This window comes from Neoarius graeffei, chromosome 5 (genome assembly GCF_027579695.1).
Source record: "Neoarius graeffei isolate fNeoGra1 chromosome 5, fNeoGra1.pri, whole genome shotgun sequence".
NCBI lineage: Eukaryota > Metazoa > Chordata > Actinopteri > Siluriformes > Ariidae > Neoarius > Neoarius graeffei.
Window position 1 is genome coordinate 75,413,939 of NC_083573.1, and position 25,427 is coordinate 75,439,365.

The following is a 25,427-nucleotide window of genomic DNA, read 5'->3' on the forward strand; positions in this document are numbered from 1 at the left end:
TAAGCTATACTCTTCTGTTCTTCTTCTGATCTCAAACCCGAATGTCTTCAGTGTACAGGAAAAATATAAAATTGGCCTTGCTGTTTTAATACTTTCAGAGGGGACTGTATATTCTGCTCACACAGCTGTAGTTGGACAAGAGTTTATAAAGATATTTTGGTGATTGTAATAGTCCTTGAATAAATGTAATGCTGTCGTCTGTATTTTTGTGTTGATGGAGATCCAGTGGCAGACAGTGTAGCTAAACACAGAAGTTTATATATAAATATATTTCTTTTTCCCTCTTCTGACTGATGAGCTGGTGTGTGTGTGTGTGTGTGTGTGTGTGTGTGTGTGTGTGTGTGTGTGTGTGTGTGTGTTCCAAGCTTAACATAATTGAGGTTGGCTCATTCCACCAGTTACTTAACTAAATTTTCGAGATGACTGCCATAGCTCAGAAGTGACTCATCAACTATTAAGCAATCACACATCTACTCCGATTCCTTATCTATCAGAACGTACAGTTCTTTGTTTCCAGACAGCACATCTCTTGGAAATGTGGTGGCTAAATTATTTCACGTGTCTAAACCATAATGCCTCATTGTATTGAAACACTGCACCCTAGTCAGTTCTGAAAAAGTCATGTGCTGACTAATGTGTTTGTGTGTTGATGACGACAAGAGCATTGTGTCTGATCAACATTTTTTTAAAAAAATCGTAGGTAAAAATGCTAGTCTGTCCAGAAGCTAAATATAGCCACTAATCCAGGACGGTAACTAACCGATATAATTAATGCATCAGTTCGACATAATGCTTAAACCCCAATCAGATTTATTGATCCAAGGTTATTTTTAGAAGCATGTAGGATAATGAAATGACGGACTGTAAGTATCTCATCATGGATGATCTCATTCCTCCTTGCGCCATGCACGCACGCGCGCACACAGAGTAAATCATGAATAAAGGCCTGAAAGTATGCCTTGGTGTCTGCCCTTGTGGTGCACCATTCTGTGCACATCTCCATACCCTGATTGGCTTTGTCCTCTGTACATCTCATCAGGGAATGATGTAAGTGGTGACAGGGTCCACTGTCTTTTTTTTTTTTTTCTTTCTTACTTGCTGTCCCCCCCCCCTTTATTTCTCCCTGTATCGTCTTTCTGTTCTTTCTCACTACATTGTGCTCTCATCTGTATTACATCACTAACAGCTTAGGTTTACATCACATCACTGACAGCTTGTGTCTTCTCAAACCCTGAAGGGATTTAAATTTTCCTTCAGCTGTGTTTTAGCCCAAAATTATGTTCTTTCAAATTCTAAAACATCATTATAGTATTATTTTAGTGTTTGGTTTCCTAAAGATTTAATTTAGTCATCGCATCATTCATCATCATCATGGGCAACACAGTGGTGTAGTGGTTAGCACAGTTGCCTCACAGCAAGAAGGGTCTGGGTTCGAGCCCAGCGGTTGGCGGGGGCCTTTCTGTGTGGAGTTTGCATGTTTTCCCCGTGTCTGTGTGGGTTTCCTCTGGGTGCTCCGGTTTCCCCCACAGTCCAAAGACATGTGGTTAGGTTAATATGGGACGGCCTTGAGCGAGGCACCTAACTCCCGATTGCTCCCCAGGCGCTGTTAGCATGGCTGCCCACTGCTCTGGGTGTGTGTGTGTGTTCACTACTTCAGATTGGTTAAATGCAGAGAGGAAATTTCACAAGTGTGTGGTGAATAAATTTCTTTCTTTCTTTCTTTCTTTCTTTCTTTCTGCACATGCTTTAGTTCCTCGGTTCATTAAAGATTTGCTTGATTTAATGCTTGTTTTTGTGCTTGATATCTCGCTTGCTTGTTTTGCATGGTAGTGTAGTGGTTAGCGCTGTCGCCTCACAGCAAGAAGGTTCTGGGTTCAAGCCCAGCGGTTGGCGAGGGCCTTTCTGTGCAGAGTTTACATGTTCTCCCTGTGTCTGCGTGGGTTTCCTCCAGGTGCTCCGGTTTCCTCCACAGTCCAAAGACATGTAGATAGGTTAAGCTTGGGCTGAAGTGCCCTTGAGCAAGGCACCTAACCCCCAACTGCTCCCTGGGCGCTGTAGTATAGCTGCTCACTGGTGTGTGTGTGTTCACTGCTCCAGATGTGTTAAATGCAGAGGATGAATTTCACTGTGCTTGAGTGTGCATGTGACAAAGGCTGCTTCTTCGTTGATTTCTTGCTTTCCTGCTTTTTTCTTTTTTTGCTTGCTTGATTGTTCTTATTCTCTAATCATCACTAATCGAGTTTCAGCCTAATCAGTTGATGCAAGTAAATCAAACATGGGCTTGTCTTTAAAATATTTACATTACATAGTCTGTTAATTGTTGGCTGTTAATTTACCTGTGGGGTTCAAATGTCTTGACAGGAGAGCTTCTGAAACCTGCTATTCATAGATTATCATATCTACTATTCTTCTATTCACATTCACTGGATATGAGCAGTCGCATTCTACTACTGACTCTCCTACTAGGCTATCAGCTCATATACCATGAGTAGAGAAAAACAAAATGGCGGCATGTGTTGCTGAACCAACTGAGAATGAAAAAAACTCTACTTGAAAACAAAACCCCAACAATACAAAAAAAAAGCAAAGTATGGAATAAAAGTATTTGATGGTAAGAAATTTTTTTTCCTAAACTTGAAAACAAAACCCCCCAAATTATCAAGTGTTTAAAAGAAACAGAAATAGCTAAAAGAATATAGTTGTGGGGTTTTTTGTTGTTGTTGTTGTTGTTTGTTTTTTTCCCTCCCCAGTATCTCCTGTTCCACACTCCAGCCCAGTCGGTGGTGGTAATGCACCTTTTAAGTTGGTTTCCCAACCACCAAAAAAACCTAAAGAAGGACACACACACCCCCCCCTTATTACAAGAAAAGCAACAAAATATGGAATAAAAGTATTTGACGGTAAGAACGTGTAGTGGTTAGCACTGTCGCCTCACAGCAAGAAGGTTCTGGGTTCGAGCCCAGTGGCCGGTGAGGGCCTTTCTGTGCGGAGTTTGCATGTTCTCCCGGTGTCTGTGTGGGTTTCCTCCGGGTGCTCTGGTTTCCCCCACAGTCCAAAAACATGCAGGTTAGGCTAACTGGTGGCTCTAAATTGTCCGTAGGCATGAATGTGTGAGCGTGAATGGTTGAGAGGAGAAAACCTCTATAATAATCCAGTAGAAGGCAATGGGAAACCACTACTGTAATGTTCCCGAGACACTTTGATGGCTGAAGCCGTCAGAGCGGCCACGTCACTGTAGTGATATGCCAAGATGGATGGATGGTAAGAACATATCTTTTTATTTTTCAAGAATTATTATAGCATTTTTCACAAATTGCTCCTGTCATTTCACAGGTTTGTTTACATTCTCAGCGGAAATAATTTTGTCGGACATTTTGTATAAAGTTTTGATTTTATCGAATTTGCAAAAAATGAAAATGCTCTGTTTTTCAAAATCCAGTGAATGTAGATAGAATAAAACACTTATTCCACTCAAGCTCATCATACGTGGCTCATAGCCAACTCAGTGCTACGTGCCTCATCGGCTATCGGCTCATGTACGACTTGATTTTGTGGAATAACTGTCAATTATTCTACCTTGTCCCCAGTTTTCGCAAGTGTACTTTTGTACATATGAGGTGTGTCAGAAAAGAAACAGGACTGGGGTCACAAAAAACTTATGTCAAATCCAAACTACAAGTTTTCCCCTTCAAAATAATCCCCCTCGAATCTAACGCACTTCTCCACCACGCCTCCATGCACTCCTGGAAGGATTCTCCCGGGATTCTCCACAGCTCCGTCGTCATGGCCCTCTTGATGGCTTCCACGTCCGGAAAACGGGTCCCCTTGATGACCCCCTTGAGCTTGGGGGAAAGGAAAAACTCAACGGAGCCAGGTTGGGTGAGTAGGGAGGTTGCTCCAGCACGGCGATGCTTCTTCTCGGCAAGGAACTGCCAGATGTTCAGGGCGTTGTGAGCCGGCGTGTTGTCATGGTGAAGCAGCCACGAGTTGTCCTGCCACAACTCTCGCCTCTTCTCGTGCACTGAACGAAGCAAACGCCGCAGGATCTCTTTGTAGACATGCTGGTTGATCGTCTGGCTCTGTGGACGATGCCCCTCACATCGAAGAAGGGCACCAAGTCCTGTTACTTTTCTGACACACCTCGTATGGTATATATTTATTGATCCTGAATTTCTTGCTCTCCGATGGTGATCCAGTAGCAGACAATAAAGTTCGGTCATTGTCTCCTGATACAGTGAGTATATAGACTTATAATTATTTCAACTTCAGTTTTGCAATATTTCCTTCAGAATTTTCTCAGCTTTTTATTTATTTTTTTTGGTACAATGTGTTTGTTGGTGACTTTAGACTGTTAATCTCGAAAGAATTAATTAAACTTCTCCAAATGACTGCTCCATACTTGTTAATAGTTCAGAAGTTCCCTAGTGTCTCCATATAAACATCCATTAACTCTCAGCCCTTATCTGAGAATGTGTAAAGCACATAGAGGTGACTCCTGCAAGCTTGTGATTATGTTGACATTAACTTTTAGAGGTGGTGCACTGGTGCGAGCATTTGGGTCACTAGCAGGATTATTTTCAAAGCTATGCTCTGTTGAGCGTTATCTTGCACACAAAGGCAACCGTTGGTGCTGGTATTATCAGATGAAGGCGGCTTTTGTAATTTGTCAAAGAACGTAATACACTCCCTGTACAGTGTGGTCATTTGTACAGTTTACTTCTACATGTTTCCATACACTCAAGGTCAACCATGGGCTTCCACACCTGAGTACACACACGCACACGCAACCTTATTAATGGAAATTAACCATGTTGGATTTGCAATTTAATAATCAGACCCTATTGACGATCCTGACTGGCTTGGTTAAATGTGTTCAGATTGGAACTAAGATGTGCAGAATGCCAGGCGTACTGTATACTAGGAGGGTTGGGCATCCATGCCCTGTATCATTGAATGGCCTGGCATTTCAGTCATGACACCATTATGTGCTACTTAAAGAAAAGATCTCGCAAATAAACAAATTGAGCCAAAAGTCAGTCTTATGTGTGTCCTTTATATTTAAAAAAAAGCTGCATGTTGAATTTGTTCTGAATGATATAACCACTAAAGTGATAAAAATACCTGGGACTTTTTTTTGCGCCACGGAGGCCGCCATAACTCCGTGTGTGTGTGATGTGCTTGCAGAAAATTACAGCGGAGGTGTACAAGTGCATGCTATACTAGTGTCAGCGCGGCGAAATATTCTGTCAGGGATTGTTGGAGATGGATGTAAGCGCAGAAGATCATTATAAAGAAAAGCGTAAACAGTCCAAATCAGCAGACATAGATCATGAACGGTAAAACGGGCAAGAGGTCAAGTGAGGCACAAACAATATCGTAGACAGAAGCAGGGTCAAAAACGAGGAACAGGAATCAGAAACCAGGAAGTCAGTCAGGAAACAAGGCTTGGTAATGTGTCGCAACAACGCAATACTTCGCAAAGTAAGTCTGCGTTCTGAGTCCTTATTTAGGCGTGCAGATTGCACCTTAATCCAGTGCAGGTGTGTGTCATTCGTGGTGCACACGTGAGTCCGTTCAGAGTGCGTGCTGTTCAGAGCTAGCCTAAGAGTCCTTCTGTTGCGCGTGCAGGTGTGACAACGAGACTATAGTATAATATTATGGTCTAGTGTGACTTCTCGGTCAATTTGTTTGCATTTCTCCACAAAAATTATGGAAATGCAGTATTAGAAAAGGAATCAAAATAAAGTCGTGGCTAGTTTATTTTTTTTTAATTACCTGCTTATCTTCCATCCGTTTGATGCATGACGTGGTATGCTGTCATGCTGCCGGTGTCAGCGTTTTGTGATGAAACACAGTCGAGATTGTGTGCCGCTTCTTTCCAGTGATTTTTTTTTTTTTTTTTTCCCCTTCTTCATACAAGTCCTCCACAAAACAAGCTTCTGGAAAATGCTCACTGCACAATTGGCTGCTTTTTTCAGGAGCAAAATTTTCTCACTTTACTTGATGAAGCCACTCGGCCAAACATCTCGGATCCAGAACGGAATGAAGAAGACGTGCGGAATCTGACATCACGCAGTGCCACCCGCATTTTCATCTCCTAATACATCCATGTATCTGGGTAATCCAGTATGGCTGTGCCCTTGGAAATGGACCAACGGACTGATGTTACAACTTGAACATGTTTTTTAAGCTAAAGTCCACTTAATTCTTCCATCAAGAACGTCTTGTATTAATGTATAATAATGACGTTTCGTAACCCCGTAATTTCAAAATTTCCTGGTTAATTGCTTTAAAGGATAAAGGTGGCTTTCTTCTATTATTTTTAAGATACTGTACCCTCCTGTCCATCACTTCATTCTCTTTTAGTTGTTGCCAAGGAGGGTTTTACAGATCGAGATATTAAAATTAGGTGGGACATTTTAGAAATGTGAACAGTCTTGAATGTATTGGAGAAGACTTGTAGAGATGGTCAGCTCTGCATTTGTCCCTACATGGTAGAGTATCTAATTAAAATGGTAACTCTACCACACTTTTTTTTTTTTTATATGTTCCATGATCCCGTTTGCTCTTTTGATTTTCATTTAACTATTTTTTAAAATCCCTTTTTATATATATATATATATATATATATATATATATATATATATATATATATATATATATATATATGAGTGATTCCACGCTTATGGGTACTGAAATGGGGACATGAACTTATTTTTAAAAATTCACCTAAAACCATTTCTTTTTTTACCATCAGGTCACAAAACATGTAATCTTTAATGAATGATATGTTAAAAGATAACTTTAATTTTCTGAGATGTAATAAAAACATATTTATATGCCAAAGTCAAGCCTATGAGTTCCAAAATGATGTCTGTTACATTACTTCTGTTACGATTGTCCATCTCGCGTCTGTTACAAATTAATTACAATCTAGCTATATACCATGTTAATCTTATTGAAAGAATGTGTATGTTTATTCTACTACACATGTTTATTAATTATATTTGCTAAAACATCACCTTCCTATGTTTCAAAAAGTAATTCTACATTGTTAAAATTGAGAATATATATGTCCACAACACTTCTGTTACGTTCTGACTTTGGCATATAAATATGTTTTTATTACATCTCAGAAAATTAAAGTTATCTTTTAACATATCATTCATTAAAGATTACATGTTTTGTGACCTGATGGTAAAAAAAGAAATGGTTTTAGGTGAATTTTTAAAAATAAGTTCATGTCCCCATTTCAGTACCCATAAGCGTGGAATCACTCATATAATTTTTTTTTTTTTAATGAAAGCTCAGTCTATGCTGTTTAGTTTCATTTGGGGTTGAAGGTCGCCTAGGATCATCATCTCCACTTTACAGTGACCTGAAGGAGTTAGGCGGTCTAGCATTGCCACATCTTGAGGTATATTATTGGTCCTTCCAGTTGTGGGCCATACTTTTTTTTTGGCTTTTTGAGGAATCTCAGGTACCCTGGAGGAATACTGAGGCTTCCACAGTCAAACCACAACATGATCTACAGTTCTATTCTAAGAAATGCAAGAGTTTGTTTAAAAAATCAAAACTGTATCATTCATCACTTACTGCATGCTCTAAAGCAGTTTCGACACATACTTAAGCCCTTTTCATACAGATATTTCACAGTATTGGTGTAAACAAGGCACCTCAATATTCTGGACTTAGTGATTTTTACACTGATCCAAATAAAGTTGGCATGAAGCAGCACCAGTGTGTGCTTTTACATTACGAGCTGGCCTTCCGCAATCAGAGGTGTGACTTGTCATAACGGAGTGTCGCCATCTAGGCTGATGTATCTACACATCAGAAATATGAATATCCCGAGCATACTGGTGCTGCTTTAAAAACAATAGCAGGTGATCCGAGTGTTGAGGTGCTTTTGTTATCTGTGTACATTTTATGCCATTCTTCAAATACAAGCAAAGTTACTGAGCATCATAAGCCACATATCACTTCTGTTAAATAATTCATGTTTAAGGGAAGTAATAACCTTTTATATAACATGTTTGTGTCCTTTAGAGCACAAACTGTGCGAGAGCTAAAGAAACAAACAGAGTGAAAGGAAATGAGAAGGAGAGGAGTAGAGAGACTTGTGCAAGCAACATGTTTGTGGATCAGAAATATGTTGGAGGAGAAAGTGAAGAAAAGTAGGAAGGGATTTGAGTCAGAAAGGCACTTGGACCATAGACGTCATAGACCGAGACATTTCAATTCACGCTGGTCTCAGAAAGTACAGTGGTGCTTGAATGTTTGTGAACCCTTTAGAATTTTCTATATTTCTGCATAAATATGACCTAAAACACATCAGGTTTTCACACAAGTCCTAAAAGTAGATAAAGAGAACCCAGTTAAACAAATGAGACACAAATATTATACTCGGTCATTTATTTATTGAGGAAAATGATCCAATATTACATATCTGTGAGTAGCAAAAGTATGTGAACCTCTAGGATTAGCAGTTAATTTGAAGGTGAAATTAGAGTCAGGTGTTTTCAATCAATAGGATGACAATCAGGTGTGAGTGGGCACCCTGTTTTATTTAAAGAACAGGGATCTATCAAAGTCTGATCTTCACAACACATGTTTGTGGAAGTGTATCATGGCACGAACAAAGGAGATTTCTGAGGACCTCAGAAAAAGCGTTGTTGATGCTTATCAGGCTGGAAAAGGTTACAAAACCATCTCTAAAGAGTTTGGACTCCACCAATCCACAGTCAGACAGACTGTGTACAAATGGAGGAAATTCAAGACCATTGTTCCCCTCCCCAGGAGTGGTCAACCAACAAAGATTACTCCAAGAGCAAGGCGTGTAATAGTCGGCGAGGTCACAAAAGACCCCAGGGTAACTTCTAAGCAACTGAAGGCCTCTCTCACATTGGCTAATGTTAATGTTCCTGAGTCCATCATTAGGAGAACACTGGACAACAATGGTGTGCATGGCAGGGTTGCAAGGAGAAAGCCACTGCTCTCCAAAAAGAACATTGCTGCTTGTCTGCAGTTTGCTAAAGATCACGTGGACAAGCCAGAAGGCTATTGGAAAAATGTTTTGTGGATGCATGAGACCAAAATAGAACTTTTTGGTTTAAATGATGAGCATTATGTTTGGAGAAAGGAAAACACTGCATTCCAGCATAAGAACCTTATCCCATCTGTGAAGCATGGTGGTGGTAGTATCATGGTTTGGGCCTGTTTTGCTGCATCTGGGCCAGGACGGCTTGCCATCACTGATGGAACAATGAATTCTGAATTATACCAGCGAATTCTAAAGGAAAATGTCAGGACATCTGTCCATGAACTGAATCTCAAGGGAAGGTGGGTCATGCAGCAAGACAACGACCCTAAGCACACAAGTCGTTCTACCAAAGAATGATTAAAGAAGAATAAAGTTAATGTTTTGGAATGGCCAAGTCAAAGTCCTGACCTTAATCCAATCGAGATGTTGTGGAAGGACCTGAAGCGAGCAGTTCATGTGAGGAAACCCACCAACATCCCAGAGTTGAAGCTGTTCTGTACGGAGGAATGGGCTAAAATTCCTCCAAGCCGGTGTGCAGGACTGATCAACAGTTACCGCAAACGTTTAGTTGCAGTTATTGCTGCACAAGGGGGTCACACCAGATACTGAAAGCAAAGGTTCACATACTTTTGCCACTCACAGATATGTAATACTGGATCATTTTCCTCAATAAATAAATGACCAAGTATAATATTTTTGTCTCATTTGTTTAACTGGGTTCTTTTTATCTACTTTTAGGACTTGTATGAAAATCTGATGATGTTTTAGGTCATATTTATGCAGAAATCTAGAAAACTCTAAAGGGTTCACAAACTTTCAAGCACCACTGTAGAATGTCAAGGTCAAAAATGTCACACCGTTCCAGATGTCCCTTTTTATACAGATGTCGATTTTGGCTCTGTTACTACTAATCTTTCCGGCTCAGGGACGGGACAGAACAGCACAGACCCCACGTTCCGCATTCGGATATTTTATACAGAACACTAGGCGGAGTAAAGGCATAAGATTCCACGTCCATCATGACTTTAACACATTTAACTGCCTTTTAATTACACTACTGTTCAAAAATTTGGGGTCACTTTGAAATGTCCTTATTTTTGAAAGAAAAGCACTGTTCTTTTCAATGAAGATCACTTTAAACTAATCAGAAATCCACTCTATACATTGCTAATGTGGTAAATGACTATTCTAGCTGCAAATGTCTGGTTTTTGGTGCAATATCTCCATAGGTGTATAGAGGCCCATTTCCAGCAACTCTCACTCCAGTGTTCTAATGGTACAATGTGTTTGCTCATTGCCTCAGAAGGCTAATGGATGATTAGAAAACCCTTGTACAATCATGTTAGCACAGCTGAAAACAGTTGAGCTCTTTAGAGAAGCTGTAAAACTGACCTTCCTTTGAGCAGATTGAGGCTACATCCACACGACAACGGCAACGAGATGTTATTTAAAAATATATCGCGTCCAAATGGGCAACGATCAGTAAAATGTCAGGTCCATATGGCAACGCAACGCTTGCTGAAAACGATGCAATACACATGCCACACCTCTAGGGGCGCTGTAAGATGGTCCCTTCGGAGACACCAGAACAATAGAAGAAGTAAGGACGCATGCGCATAAACTATTATGCGCGAGACTTCATATTAGCCACAAAGTCAGGAAAATCTGTTCGTAAAAGTACATTATAATGACCAAATACAATGAAAAGTATTTTTCCAGTCTCACCTGTGAAAGGTAATCCCATGTGATCTTGTTTGGTCGGCAAACCTGTTGGTACAGTTAAACGCAGCTAATCTTTCGTCTCCGCTTTGACCTATCCAATATGGCGGCGAGGATGACGTATGATTCTATGCGGAAGGCGGCGTCTTTAATGGTCCGGAATAAATTGAATGCTACACGTTGATGGATTAATTTGTTGTTTCTCACCTGTGAAAGGTAATCCCATGTGATCTCGTTTGGACGGTAAACCTGTTGGTACAGTTAAACGCAGCACATGAATCTTTATTCTCCGCTTTGACCTATCCAATATGGCGGTGAGGACGACGTATGATTCTACACGGAAGGCGGCATCTTTAATGGTCCGGAATAAATTGAATGCTACACGTTGATGGATTAATTTGCTCTTCTATGCCCTTTTTGAGGAATGTATTGTAGGATTTAAACCAATATCTGAAGAGGTGAGATCGCTCCTTTTTTTTTTTTCCCTATTTTTCCTGGCGGGATTGACTCTGCCCTAAGGGCTATTTTCTCTCTCTCTCTCTCTCTCTCTCTCTCTCTCTCTCTCTCTCTCTCTCTCTCTCTCTCACTTTGCACCATTACACAATAAATATTCACAGTGAAAATATTTTGTAAGCACGTTTCATGAACCAAGTTATAGGATTTGTTGACAACTCGCATCGAGTTCGTTACACTTCTACCCGGCGTGAAGCACTCACAGTCATGTGGTTGTGACGTCATCGTAAACAAATCTGTTCTACTCATCCAGACGACTTCACAACGGCAACGTTGCCAGATCTTTATACTTTGGAACCCGTTCTCAAAAGATTGCGTTTTGGGCACCCAAAACGCCGGTGCCGTGTGGACGCCAGGCCTAAACGATAAGTAATTGTATCGGAGTCACCTGAATCCGTTGCTGTTTGGACAGGGCCTGACTTTCTGGAGCATCACATTTGTGGGCTCGATTAAATGCTCAAAACGGCCAGAAAAATGTCTTGACTATATTTTCTATTCATTTTACAATTTATGGTGGTAAATAAAAGTGTGACTTTTCATGGAAAACACAAAATTGTCTGGGTGACCCCAAACTTTTGAACGGTAGTGTAATAAAAATAAAGGAAAATCTATTGAACTAGAAGGTGTGTCCAAACTGTATATACGTAACACCAGAGCTGCTAGTACAACGATCCATGTGTTTTGGGAGTGCCTGAATATCTCAGGATTCTGGTGTCCTTTGTCCTCAGTGTTCTCAGATGTTCTGGACACTGACATCGTGACTTCACCTTTTACTTCTTTTTCTCGTTAATGATGACACTCTCCTGTAGCTCTCTGTCTCCCAGCGCAAAGTACTCCTTACAGCAGCAAAAAAAAAAAAAATCTATGGTGCAGTTACACCTAATTTACCTGTATTGAAAATTTAATATCTGGATTCCTAACCTAATATGATCTCTGTTTCAGCTCATGAGAAGTTTTTTGTAATTCTTTACGATACTAACCTGAATGTATTTATAATCTTGGTATATTCTCCTCCGATACAACATCTGTGCTTCTGATGTTTGGTTCTATGCCCAGTGTCCTGTCCTTATGCTTCCAAATAAAAAGTTATTCACAAAAAAAAGTAAACATAATGACATCCAATGTTGAAATAATGAGTGTCGTATATGAGCTGATAGCTGATGAGACGTGTAGTGCCGAGTTGGCTATAAGCCATGTATGATGAGATTGAGTGGAATAACGGTTTGTTTTATTCTATCTACATTCACTGGATTTTGAGAAACGTAGCATTTTTTTATTTTTTGCAAATTCGATAAAGAAAAGCTCTATACAAGACATCCGACAAAATAATTTCCACTTAGAATGTAAATGAATCGACGACGATGAAAAAGAAGCCTTTATTCGTCACACGCACACTCAAGCACAGCAAAATTCCTCCTCTACATTTTATCTATCCGAAGCAGTGAACACATGCGTGCGAAGTAAGCAATGAGCACACGAACATACCCAGAGCAGTGCGCAGCGATGCTACAGCGCCTGGGAATGTCTAGAATGTCTGAGTATGCTGTAGCATTTAAGAATTCCTCTTTACTAGAACTAAGGAGCCCAAACCTACTCCAGCTTGACAATGCTTCTGTGCACAAAGCGAGCTCTGTAAAGACATGCCTTTTCCAAGGGTGTAGGAGATGACCTCGAGTGGCCTGCACAAAGCCCTGGCCTCAACTCCACTGAACACCTTTGAGATTCATTGGAAAGCCGATTGTACCCCAGACCTCCTCACCCAACATCAGCGTCTGACCGAACTCTTGAGGCTGAATGGACACGCATCCCAGCCACAGCCACACTCCAAAATCTAGTGGAAAGCCTTCCCAGAAGCGTGAAGGTTATTACAACAGCAAAAGGCGACTGAATCTATAATGCAAAGTTCAACGTATGGGTGTGATTTGGTCAGGTGTTCACATATTTAAGTTATTCCATGAAATCGAGTCATACATGAGCTGATAGCCGACGAGGCACGTAGCACCGAGTCAGCTATGAGCCGTAAACGATGAGATTGAGTGGAATAACTGTTTTATTCTATCCGCATTCACTGGATTTTGAGAAACCGATATTTAAAAAAAAAATTTCCCCCAAATTTGATAAATGGAAACTTTTATAGAAAATGTCTGACAAAATAATTTCCACTTAGGTGGACTTCTTAAAAACCTATCGATGGCTGCATGCATTGACTTTTTATTTATGTATTTATTTGTAGAAAGTGCCGTCTTGCTATCGTGCAGAGGTATAGAATAGCTTTAGACATTTATTTAATTCTTCCTTGGACACTTCAGTGATTTTGTAATTTTCAAACTTCTTTGAGCTTTTGAACCAGTCTCAAAAAAATTCAACAAATTTTAATGCTTAAAGATGAAGAATGTAAACAAACCGGCGAAATGATAGGAGCAATTTGTGAAAGATGCTGCTATAATAATAATTTTTGAAAAATAAAAAAATCTACATTCTTCCCATCAAATACTTTTCATTCCATGTTTTTGTATTTTTATTTTTAATTTTTTTTTGGGGGGGGTTCTTCTTTAGGGTATTTTAGCGGTTGGCAAACCAACTTAAAGGTGCATTACTGCCACCAACTGGGCTGGAGTGTGGAACAGGAGCTATGGGGGGAGGGGGGGAACTATTGCTGCGTTCATGTGCTATGGGAATTATGGTAAATACCAAACGCCGACATGGAAAGCACACATGAACGCCCCCTCTTGTGGTATTTTCCACTGGGCAACTCGTAGAAAATTTTGATACACGAGTTGCCGAGATGAGATGAACTTTAACCTTTTCAACATGGCGGCGAGCGGTACAAGACACTTGAATGTTAAGCATTGTACGCTACTAAAGTTTTTTTTTTTTTTTACTAGTACTAGTGGGTAGTTTTTTGTGTCTATGCAATGTTGCGTCATTAACAAGTGTAATATAATACGTTAGAAATCCGTTAACTTTAAAAATGTGTTGTTATGGTTTGTTTTTACCTATCCAGAGCAGACGCTATTGCTAACGATAGCTAACTAACTATTGCTAACTTGAATCTGGTCCACCATCTTTAATTTGTCAACAACAACAAAAGCATGTGAACACAACACACTGGTAAATACCACTTCCCAACTGGAAAATATCATCTTCCCATAGCACGTGAATGCAGCATGAATTCTTTTAGCTATTTCTGTTTCTTTTAAATACTTGATAATAGTTTTGGGGTTTTGTTTTCAAGTCGAGTTTTTATTTCGTTCTCGGTTGCTTCAGCAACGTGCTCCGCCATTTTGTTTTTCTCTCCTCACAGTATATGAGCTGATATCCGAGTAGTAGAGTAACCAATCGGAGCATGCGATTGCTCATATCCGGTGAATGTGGATGGAATAATAAAAGTTAAAATACCAACAATATCTTGCAATAAGGAGTGATTTAATGAGATATTAAGTTGGAATAAAGGCGTCATATGTTCAGGTATTCTTTAATGGAAAAACTGTGTGTTTTTGTTATTGAATTTTTTACACTGAGCCATTTGTGAATGTAGCCGTGCTATTATTAGTGTGGAATCCTGCACAGGAGAGGAAGCGAGAGGAAATCGACTGCTGGCTGTTTGAGGTGAAAGAAAGAAAGCACAACTTTATTCATCACACACTTGTGAAATTTCCTCTCTGCATTTAACCCATCTGAAGCAGTGAACACACACGTGCACACACACGTGAACAATGAGCACACACACATACCCAGAGCAGTGAGCAGCCATGCTAACAGCGCCCGGGGAGCAGTTGGGAGTTAGGTGCCTCGCTCAAGGGCACCTCAGCCCAAGGCCGTCCCATATTAACCTAACCGCATGTCTTTTGAACTGTGGGGGAAAAACCCACGCAGACACGGGGAGAACATGCAAACTCCACACAGAAAGGCCCTCGCTGGCTGCCGGGATCGAACCCAGAACCTTCTTGCTGTGAGGCGACCGTGCTAACCATTTACACCACCGTGCCGCCAGGTGACAGTATCTTTGCTGTGAACTGAGATGTGATGCAAAATCCACAGATTTTACCAGCTTGTAGAATTTTTAGTTTTAGAACACTAAAAACAAAGAAACAAAAAAAACCCCTTAACGTCTCATCTCATTATCTGTAGCCGCTTTATCCTGTTCTACAGGGTCGCAGGCAAGCTGGAGCCTATCCCAGCTGACTACGGGCGAAAGGCGGGGTACACCCTGGACAAGTCGCCAGGTCATCACAGGGCTGACACATAGACACAGACAACCATTCACACTCACGTTCACACCTACGGTCAATTTAGAGTCACCACTTAACCACCGTGCCGCCAGGTGACAGTATCTTTGCTGTGAACTGAGATGTGATGCAAAATCCACAGATTTTACCAGCTTGTAGAATTTTTAGTTTTAGGACACAAAAAACCCTTAACGTCTGAATGAAAATCCCTCATGGTCCCTAAGTCACTTTCAGCTTAATTTTCAAATGAAGCCAGTAAATCCTGAACAGTGCTGATTTTGTACAATAAGCGAAAATCAGTGGAAACTTCACAATCTGTGTTAGTTTTGGCAAAAAGCCCATCACCCTAAAGCGCGATAGATCGCCAAACATGCATGCTGATTTTACACGCAGTGATTATTACCTCATTTCAAGTTAAACGTAAAAGGAAATGACTGGAATGTGCTGCTTTTCATAGTGTTGCTCTGCCACATTCCAGAGCTCACGCAGGTAGAAAGCAAGTGCTCACACTGAAACCTGCTCAGTTTTCTTCCATACAGCCATGAGAAAAGGAGGTCCGTATTTACAGCATGCTCGTACGGAGAAAGAGCCTCGTACTATGCGCAGGTAAACATTATTCATCACCAGTCTCCCCAGGTGTGTCAGTGAACACGTACACCGAGCAGGGCGAGGAGAATTTTGCTTAGCGAATCCTTTTTTTTTTTTTAAACAAAGGAGTTGCTTAGATAAGGGATTGTCCTGAATCCCAGTTGAGCGCTTGACCAGTTTAACTTTGTTTTATTCGGTGTTGCTAAAGTTAGTTGCTTCTGCTAAAGAAAATGCAATTATGCCATTACTCAGAGTTTGAAGCTTTTATTTTTAATTATTTAATTTATTTTTTAACGTGGTATGTATATTTGCTTTGTAGGTCAGTAAGTACTATGTTCATTTATGTAAATGGGGCAATGTGAGCGATAACGTTCACACGATAAGTAGTGATTTTAATTGAAGGTTGTTAACTCTTATTTAAAAAAAACAAAAAACCTTTCGTTCTGTTAAAATATTTAAAATCCACTAATTGCTCCCTCGTACCATAAATTCACATGGAAAAGAATTGAAAAGTAATTATAACCGTTATAGGAACGCTTGCACAAAAGCTCGTATTCTGGTTTCACTGGAGTGATATTAAAGTCTGCTTTTATACACTGAATTAGAAATGGATAGGATTACACAAGGTTTTGTCCAGAGGTTGGTTGTGAGTGTGTGTTTTTTTTTTTAAATTCTTCTGAGGAGTTATGAAGAATTGGGAATAAAGGTTAAGAGTATTATTTTGCGCAGCTCTCTTGCATAACCCGAAGCATGACCAGGGGTTACAGAGCAATTTGACTGACTTATTTTTGGTGGTGGTTGTTGTTTTGTTTTTTTTGTTTTTTTACTTTGGAATATGCATTGTTTTGTTTTAGACTAGGAAATTAATCATTAACACAGGATTTGATCACCTTGTCAAGAACTCAAATGCTAAGCATGCAGTTAATTTTGCTTTTCTTTGTATGATTTTGATAATTCGGTTCTTGAACTAACTAAAACGACAGGAACGCTGGCAAATTGGCACCAAGCTGAATTGAGGGTGCAGGATTTGTATAGGACACTGTGTGGCCTCTCTCTGCATGGAAGTGCGCGTGAACGAGAGAGAAAGATGTAGAGGAGGCTTATGGCAGTCCGTCGTGATCGACGCATGACGTTTCATCTTCCTCCCTTCCGACGTCCGTCCCCTCGATGCCTTCCATGGGCCTGAATATGAGAAAGGAGACCAATGCGGGACCCCATAAATCTGGGGGCACCGGATGTTCCTCCTTTGTAGAGGAGGAATAGTTTTACAAATGTCAAGTACTTTTGCTTTAGTGTTAATGTGGTAACTTTTAAAAAATATAGAAACCTACGCTTTCTCTAACGTACTACAGGTAAAAAAGTAGGAATTCTGATTTCATCTATGAATTGGTGTGCATTTTTGTTATTGTATTATTACTGGTTTATCTCGTGTATTATCCTGCCCTGTTTTGATTGGTAGAAAGCAAACATTATCATGATTAGAAGGAATGTGACACAAATACCTGTGAATTTTATGGCTTTTAAAGGAGACCTATTATGAAAAACTCACTTTTTCAGTGCTTGTGCACATATATTTGGGTATCTGGATCCTTCCAACCTGCAAACTCTGAAATAAGACACCCAGTCAGTTTCTTTTGGGCTGCCTGTTTCAGGAAACATGTGATTCAACAAGCCGTTCGGATTCGGCTCCTCTTCCTATGTCACAAGGGGAGATCGGTAGAATTATGCCACCCCCTTATCTGAGCCTTTACAAATGAATATTCACGAGGAAAGCGGTACCTGATTGGCTGGTGGACGAAGGGCTGGGGTGAGCACTGGTTCATTATCGTTTAAAGGAACAGGCACTCAAATCGGCCGTTTTGAACCGTGCTGTTTAGACAGGATGAGAAGGGAGCTGTGGTGCTTCATCCTTGTGGTATTTTGACCAAAGCATGTCCGACATTTCATTAAGTCCTCAGGGAACTGTGTCAATTTGTGGAAAAGGTGTATAATATGGCACCTTTAATGTTGATAAGAATAGAATAGAATGCCTTTATTGTCACTGCACGAATGTACAATGAAATTTAGTTCATCATAGGAGAGCAAAGCCGCTGCATACGTGCGGGCCGCCACTCTTGGGCACTTCGGCCCAAGGCCGTCCCATGTTAACCTAACCGCATGTCTTCGGACTGTGGGGGAAACCAGAGCACCCGGAGGAAACCCGTGCAGACACGGGGAGAACATGCAGACTCCACACAGAAAGGCCCTTGTCAGTCACTGGGCTCGAACCCAGAACCTTCTTGCTGTGAGGTGACAGTGCTAACCACTACACCACCGTGCCGCCCAGCTTAGGCACAGATTAAAAGAGAGATCTGTATTATAAGGGTAACATGCAAACTTCACACACAAAGTTTCGAACCCAGAACCTTTTCTGTGAGGTGACAGTGCTAACTACTCCACCACCTTGCCCGAAGTTTAAAACAGTCTGAGCTGTAGCTGTCATGAACAGAAGAAGGCAGGATTTTGGAGTCAAGAAAATCTTGCTATCTCTGCCAAGAAGCTCCAGCTGGGTTGTGGTTGGATCTTTCAGCAGGACATATTCCACAAATATATGCATGTCCAAATCCACACACACATCGTTCAGTCAAGCTTTTGACAATGGCCATCTTAATCCCCTGACCTAAACGCCCTTGCATACCTGTGTGGTGAGCTGAGAAGACTGAGGACCCTGGAGAGTCTGGAGAGATTCTGTATCGAGGTGTACCTCAGGTCTCCTGCTCTGTATTCACCGAACTCCTCTATTGTTATCGGAGGAGTTTCAATGTTTGATTTATTTTTTTTTCCCCCACAAAGTACTAAATGCAGAGTTCCAATAATTGACACGTGCATTCTTGTGGAAAAATATCTTTTGCCAAGCCTTTTTAATTTTGATACGTGTACTTTAATTGAATACACATGTTTCAGTTAAAGGTCAGATTTCTCTCATGCAGCATTTCTAATGTGAGATTAGCTGATTAATGGCATTTTCATTACCTTTTTTAGCAAGAGTGCAAATAATTCTAGAGGGAAACTAAGGACTGATGATATCTCAAAAAAATGTGTTGTGATAAATTACATCATGATATTAATACAACAATATACTGTTACTCAGCCCTAGTGGGTAAAAGGTTATTTTTAATGGACCGTCTCAGTGGACATTGTGAAGAAACAAAGCAGTTGGAAACACCAAAGTTTCCAAAGAGAAATTTTCTGTATCGGTCTACTTGTCTATCGGTTATTCAAGGAAATCGAGTCATACATGAGCTGATAGCCGACAAGGCGCATAGCGGCGAATTGGCTATAAACCACGTACGACAAGTTGGAGTGGAATAACTGTTTTATTTGATCCACATTCACTGGATTTTGAGAAACGGAGCGTTTTTATTTTATTTTATTTTTTTCAAATTTGATCATTAAAAACTTTTATACAAAACATCCGACAAAATTTCCACTACGAATGTAAACAAACCGGCGAAATGACAGTAGCAATTTATGAAAAATGCTGTAATAATGATTCTTGAAAAATTAAAAAAAGATACGTTCTTACCATCAAGTACTTTTTATTACATATTTTGTTGCTTCTTTTTTTTGTATTTTTGGGGGGTTTTGTTTTCGAGTAGAGTTTTTATTTCGTCCTCGGTTGGTTGAGCAACATGCTCTGCCATTTTGTTTTTCTCTACTCAAGGTATATGAGCTGATAACCTAGTAGTAGAGTAGCCAATTAGAGCATGCGATTGCTCATATCCAGTGAATGTGGATAGAAATATATAGTACCGGTCAAAAGTTTGGACACACCTTCTTCTAATTCAATGGTTTTTCTTTATATTTATTAATTAAAAGACACTTCATGTCTCAAAGTCCCAGTTGCATCCAAACTTTACCATACTTTCATTGGAAGTCCTCATGTATTATGTGGTACAATGGTAAATTTGCATAAACCACAGCATATTAAAGCCATGGATTGATACTGCAGTCTTTTCCTGTGTACATCATTACCAAACCAGGAAGTATCAGAGACGGTGTAGTTCCTCTTAATAGTGTTAGTAAAGAATGACCATAGCAACTGTGACGTACACTGTTCCAATATTAGGGAAGTCCTTTTAACATTGAAATTAAGTAACGCTTGAAGGAATTCATGACCATAAAGAATGAATGAATGAATTTTATTTTATTTCGAACATGTATAAAAAAATGTATGTAACTATTTGTACATACAAAAGAAAGAAAACGAGAAAGTGACAAAAAAAATAAATAAAATAACATAAAGAGCTAAGACAATACAATACACCGCACATTGTTCGAAAAAGGAGTGGGAAGAAGTACAATACTTTTTTAATTTCCCACCCCTTTTTAACTACCCCGAAATCCAAACTACATTAAAACACCTATAAAAATATATACCATATATACACTTCATAAATATCTATATAAATATTTAATTACAAAATAAATATATACTACATACCATATATATATATATATATATATATATATATATATATATATATATATATACACTTCATAAATATCTATATAAATATATAATTACAAAAATAAATATCTACTACATACCTATCCCTGTAAATATGAAGATATAAACTATCCCCTTAAATAAATAGATACCATATACTAAGTTTAGTTCTAATATAACAATCAACCCTATTCTATTTATCCCTCATCATCCTCCGTTAACATGCTTCCTCTTCTATATACTTTGTTTAAAAAATTTTTTTGTACCTTTTTTTTAAACAGACTTATATTTGCACTTTGTTTTATTTCTGTCTCCAGTCTGTTCCATAAAGTCACCCCACAGCTCGATACGCACGTTTTTCATATTTGTTCGAACCTCATCTCATCTCATTATCTGTAGCCGCTGTATCCTTCTACAGGGTCGCAGGCAAGCTGGAGCCTATCCCAGCTGACTACGGGCGAAAGGCGGGGTACACCCTGGACAAGTCGCCAGGTCATCACAGGGCTGACACATAGACACAGACAACCATTCACACTCACATTCACACCTACGCTCAATTTAGAGTCACCAGTTAACCTAACCTGCATGTCTTTGGACTGTGGGGGAAACCGGAGCACCCGGAGGAAACCCACGCGGACACGGGGAGAACATGCAAACTCCACACAGAAAGGCCCTCGCCGGCCACGGGGCTCGAACCCGGACCTTCTTGCTGTGAGGCGACAGCGCTAACCACTACACCACCGTGCCGCCTGTTCGAACCTTTGGTTTTTTAAAATTTAGGTCTCCCCTTAGATTATATCCCCCCTCTCTCTCACTAAACATTCCTTGTATATTTTTTGGCAATAGATTATTTCTCACTTTGTACATTATTTGTGCTGTTCTGAATTTGACCAGATCCATAAACTTCAACATGTGTGATTTTATGAATAGTGGGTTTGTGTGATCTCTGTATCCTGTTTTGTTTATTGTCCTTATTGCTCTTTTCTGTATTGTACATATCGGCTGCAGAGTGGTTTTGTAGGTGTTTCCCCAGACTTCGACACAGTAAGTCAGATATGGCAAAAATAATGAGTAATATAGAGTATGCAAAGGTTTGCAATCAAGAATGTTTGTTTTGTTTTCCGCAGAATTGCCGATGAGCGAAAGATACTCTGTATCGGGTATCCGTGTTATAAAAGACCAAATGAAAGGCGTTTGAATGGTGCTTTTTAAAGGTGTAAACATATCTCGTAAAGAAAACGCAGCCGACAATAAAGCATTTCACAGTGACGAGCTGGTTAACAAAGGCATGTTTATGGTGGCTTTGACTTTGGCTCATGGGATCAGGGTTTAAAGGTTGTTGAGGTTAAAAACCCATTAGTCACCAGCTGACTAATATTGCTCATATCAACCACAAGGGTTCATACGTTTTCTTGTGGCCGGGCTGAACACTGAAGCCTTAAAGCTCAACAACTTGCCTAGTCATTACTCTTCCATCCTTGTGTTTAATGAGTTATTCATGCTGTATGCAGAATTCTTCATAACCCTGTCAGAGATGTTAATCTTCTCGAGGCCCAGCTGCACTTCAGTGCTGTATTGATTGGTTTTGTAGGATGTCCTGCTTTTAAATCATTTTTGAGCAATACTTTGCGCTTTCACAGTGCCTGCCTAATGCTCCAGCCCTAATGAGCAAAAGTCAGTTTATAGGACAACAGTCATGGTAGCTATATTTATTCAACATGGCCTGTCATTAGAGGTTTCCCCTTCCCTGTGTCTCTTTTTTTGGTTGCTTAATGATTTGAATAGGCAAATATTATGGACTCTCTGACGGTGGATTTAAAGGTGTTTTCTGTTTGTTTTATATAACTGGTTAAGATTATATCCTCCTCTTAAATCATAAAACCTCCTTATTGTTGTGTATATACACTTGTACTGTTAAGACTTGTAAGGACTATTTACTCTAGCCGGACAAGCTGCATCATAAAATCAAAAGCAAACGTGTGTTTTAGTCATCATTCACACTGAGCGGAACCAGGAGCAGTCATGTTTAAGCTCTTTAAGGCATCTTTTATGAAACACGTGTTTCTTATTTTAGTCTAGTTGGGGGTGGTTGACATACCTTTCTGATAAAATCATCTTGGACTCCTGATTTCATCCATGCTTCTGCAAATAGTTGAGAAGCTTTTTGTATAACGAATCAACCTTTTCCACGTTTGACCATTTTGCCGGGACGTGCCACAGTCAGCAGTTTGGTACTCCATGTTTTTACTTTTATCAGCACTGAAGTAGATGCCCATTTTAATCAATATGGAAGATGGAAAATGTTTTAGTCGATTAAATAAATGGCCAGAGAGGCCATATGGACGTTGACTGGAAAACCTTTCCAAGTGCTTCATCAAAGCAGAGTGTCTTTCAAAACTTTCCTTCTTTGACTTGCTTGAAAAGTTGCTCAAAGACAAAAGTTTTGCGTACATGTTGCTCTTGGATGGTGGCCTTGGCAGCATTGCTCCTGTGTTTACATTCTTGGAAGAATGAGGTCATGATTTTTGAGGGATCTTCAGCTTTCTTCTCTGGTTTAAGCAGCCTCGCAGGGAAGAACACGAGTACCACATTTCCACTTTAGTCCTCCTTCCTTGCTGAGCTATGGAAACCGTTTGGCCGAAATGCCATCTATTTATTTTTTAGTCACGTATCACAAGGAATAATTTGTTTGTTAACCTGTTTCTTCTGCATAGTGTGTTTTTTTTTTTTTTTTAACCTGGAAAAGAGGATGCATACTACGTGTGCATGTTTTTTGTAGGATCAGATACCAATCTGTTTGTATGCAAAACACCTTATGCAATGCAAAATTTCCAGAAGCGAGATCCCTGTATTTAGTACTTTTTTTTTTTTTTTTTAATTGAACATTTGCTCTCCAGTTGTTTTGTGTGTCTGTAAAAGGTTTGTTTTGAAATGAAAGTGAGTGGTGATGTGAACGGGTTTGGTAATTACCCACATATGGGACTGGTTTTCCAAAATTACACTCATTTCACTGCTCCAGCTCACAGAACACCACCTCATATCCAAACCATCCTCACTTTCTAGTCTCATTATGAAGGGTTCAAGAGACTGCTTGGCATAAACAGTGAAGACAACGGGCATTTAACTCCTTCCTTTTAAAGGGAAGTGGTGGGGCTGTAAAGACTAAAGGAGTGGCTTGTAGCAGAGAGAGAGGGAGGACAGGACAGAACAGGATGGGATAAAGGGAGTGGGAGGGGTGGACCAAAGAGAGGGAGAGAAAGACCGAGGGGGCAGGGAAGGAAGAAATGTGTGCGCTGGAAAGTTGTTCGCCTCCCATGGAGTGGGATGGATAGATGGAGAGAGGTATGTGGGAGGGGAGATGAGTTTAGGTTTCACACAGGGTTCCTGCTGTCACAGGAGGAAATCCTGAGATTGGGTCAGTTGAGCCTCATCGTATCTGTTTCTGTTCCCCTCTCTCTCTCTCTCTCTCTCTCTCTCTCTCTCTTTGTTTTGCTCTCTTTCTCTCCCTCTTTGTGTTTTAAGTGGCTTTGTTTTTATGATCTACATCTGGGATCAGAGCAAACTACTCCACTCTAATGCCCTTCTCTGTCCTCCACATCTGGATGAGACACTGAAAGGTAATCTGCGTTTTCCGTTCAGACGTTAGTGCGAGTCCTTTTTTTTTCTTCCCTTTCCAAGGAGTATTGATTTGTTTTAGCTGGAACATCAGGACTAAAAATATCAGTGATTTTTGTAGAATATGGTTCTTGGATGAGGTTGAGAAGCAACTTGCAGTCATCTATGTTTATTTACATATTAGTCATGTGCTTGGTAAGGTGGTTGTCTTTCAGTTTCTCCGGCTTTGTCAGGATTTGTGCCAAACCAAATTATTTATAAGTCAGGAAGTCAGACTTGTGTTCTCTTGGCATGTTCATTTGGTGCACTCAGTACTGAGACCTGTATTGTAGTTGTAGTGCAGTATTGTATAGAACTTTTTAAATACAGTATTTGCTTCTTTCGTCATATTATAAAACGTGTATTTGGTAGCACTTTGATTCTTTTTCACCTTTTGTGAATGAAACTTGAAGAAGAAGAATGAATGTTTAAAACCTGTAACTCTGAATCCAGTGGTGGTTCCTCATGTAATTTTATCCCTTTAGCGTAGTGAGATGAGGAACACCTTCCAGTATGTGTTTAGGTCGAAAGCACTTCTGTCAAGCTTTCGGTTGCATGCTCTGAATATAGGATACACGCCCACCCACAATATTTGTATCCACTCACACCTTTCGACCAGGAGGTTGTTGTGACTGGTAAGTCACTCTGATGATTGAGTGTTAGAAAATGCTAGCATGACAGGCTTGTTATGGAAAATTATGCTACATTACGCCAACCTGGCATAACCTGGCGACTTGTCTCAGGTGTACCCCAACTCTTGCCCGTAGTCAGCTGGGATAGGCTCCAGCTTGCCTGCGACCCTGTAGAACAGGATAAAGCGGCTAGAGATAATAGATGGATGCCAACCTGGTATGCACATTACAGGTCTGGATAGATGTATGGTCCATTCTATAACTGCAGGTACATGTCAAGTGTCGACTCCGTGAGTTGTCGTCAACTCTGTTATTGTTAAACTGGGCCAGAATTGACGAGAACAGAGTTGATGTTGTCCACCATTTTGTGTCTTAACTCCACATGCTAACCTCAAACTAGCTGCCACGTGGCATGTATAAAGACTGAGTTTTATGGATTTTAATCATATTATCATTTTTAAAAAATGAGTGAGAAATTCACTCCAATATCCCAATAACAGACTTCATGAATAATTAATCTACCGTTGGTGTACCCTCAAAGTTTCGTTCAAATTGATGAG

The 25,427-nt window shown here is 40.0% G+C and overlaps 1 protein-coding gene across 6 annotated transcripts in view; it reads left to right on the forward strand.

Moving 5' to 3' along the window:
• The window catches only part of arhgap28 (Rho GTPase activating protein 28), a 74,343-nt gene that overhangs the window by 13,834 nt on the left and 35,082 nt on the right, over window positions 1-25,427 (forward strand). Inside the window, exon 1 of one of the 6 annotated variants that reach the window (XM_060922402.1) lies at window positions 16,042-16,110. The exons of 2 other annotated variants lie outside the window; for them this stretch is intronic. In XM_060922402.1, coding sequence (XP_060778385.1) covers window positions 16,046-16,110 — 65 coding nt within the window. In that variant the 5' untranslated portion in view covers window positions 16,042-16,045. 3 more of the 6 variants (XM_060922406.1, XM_060922405.1, XM_060922404.1) reach the window with 3 other exon arrangements.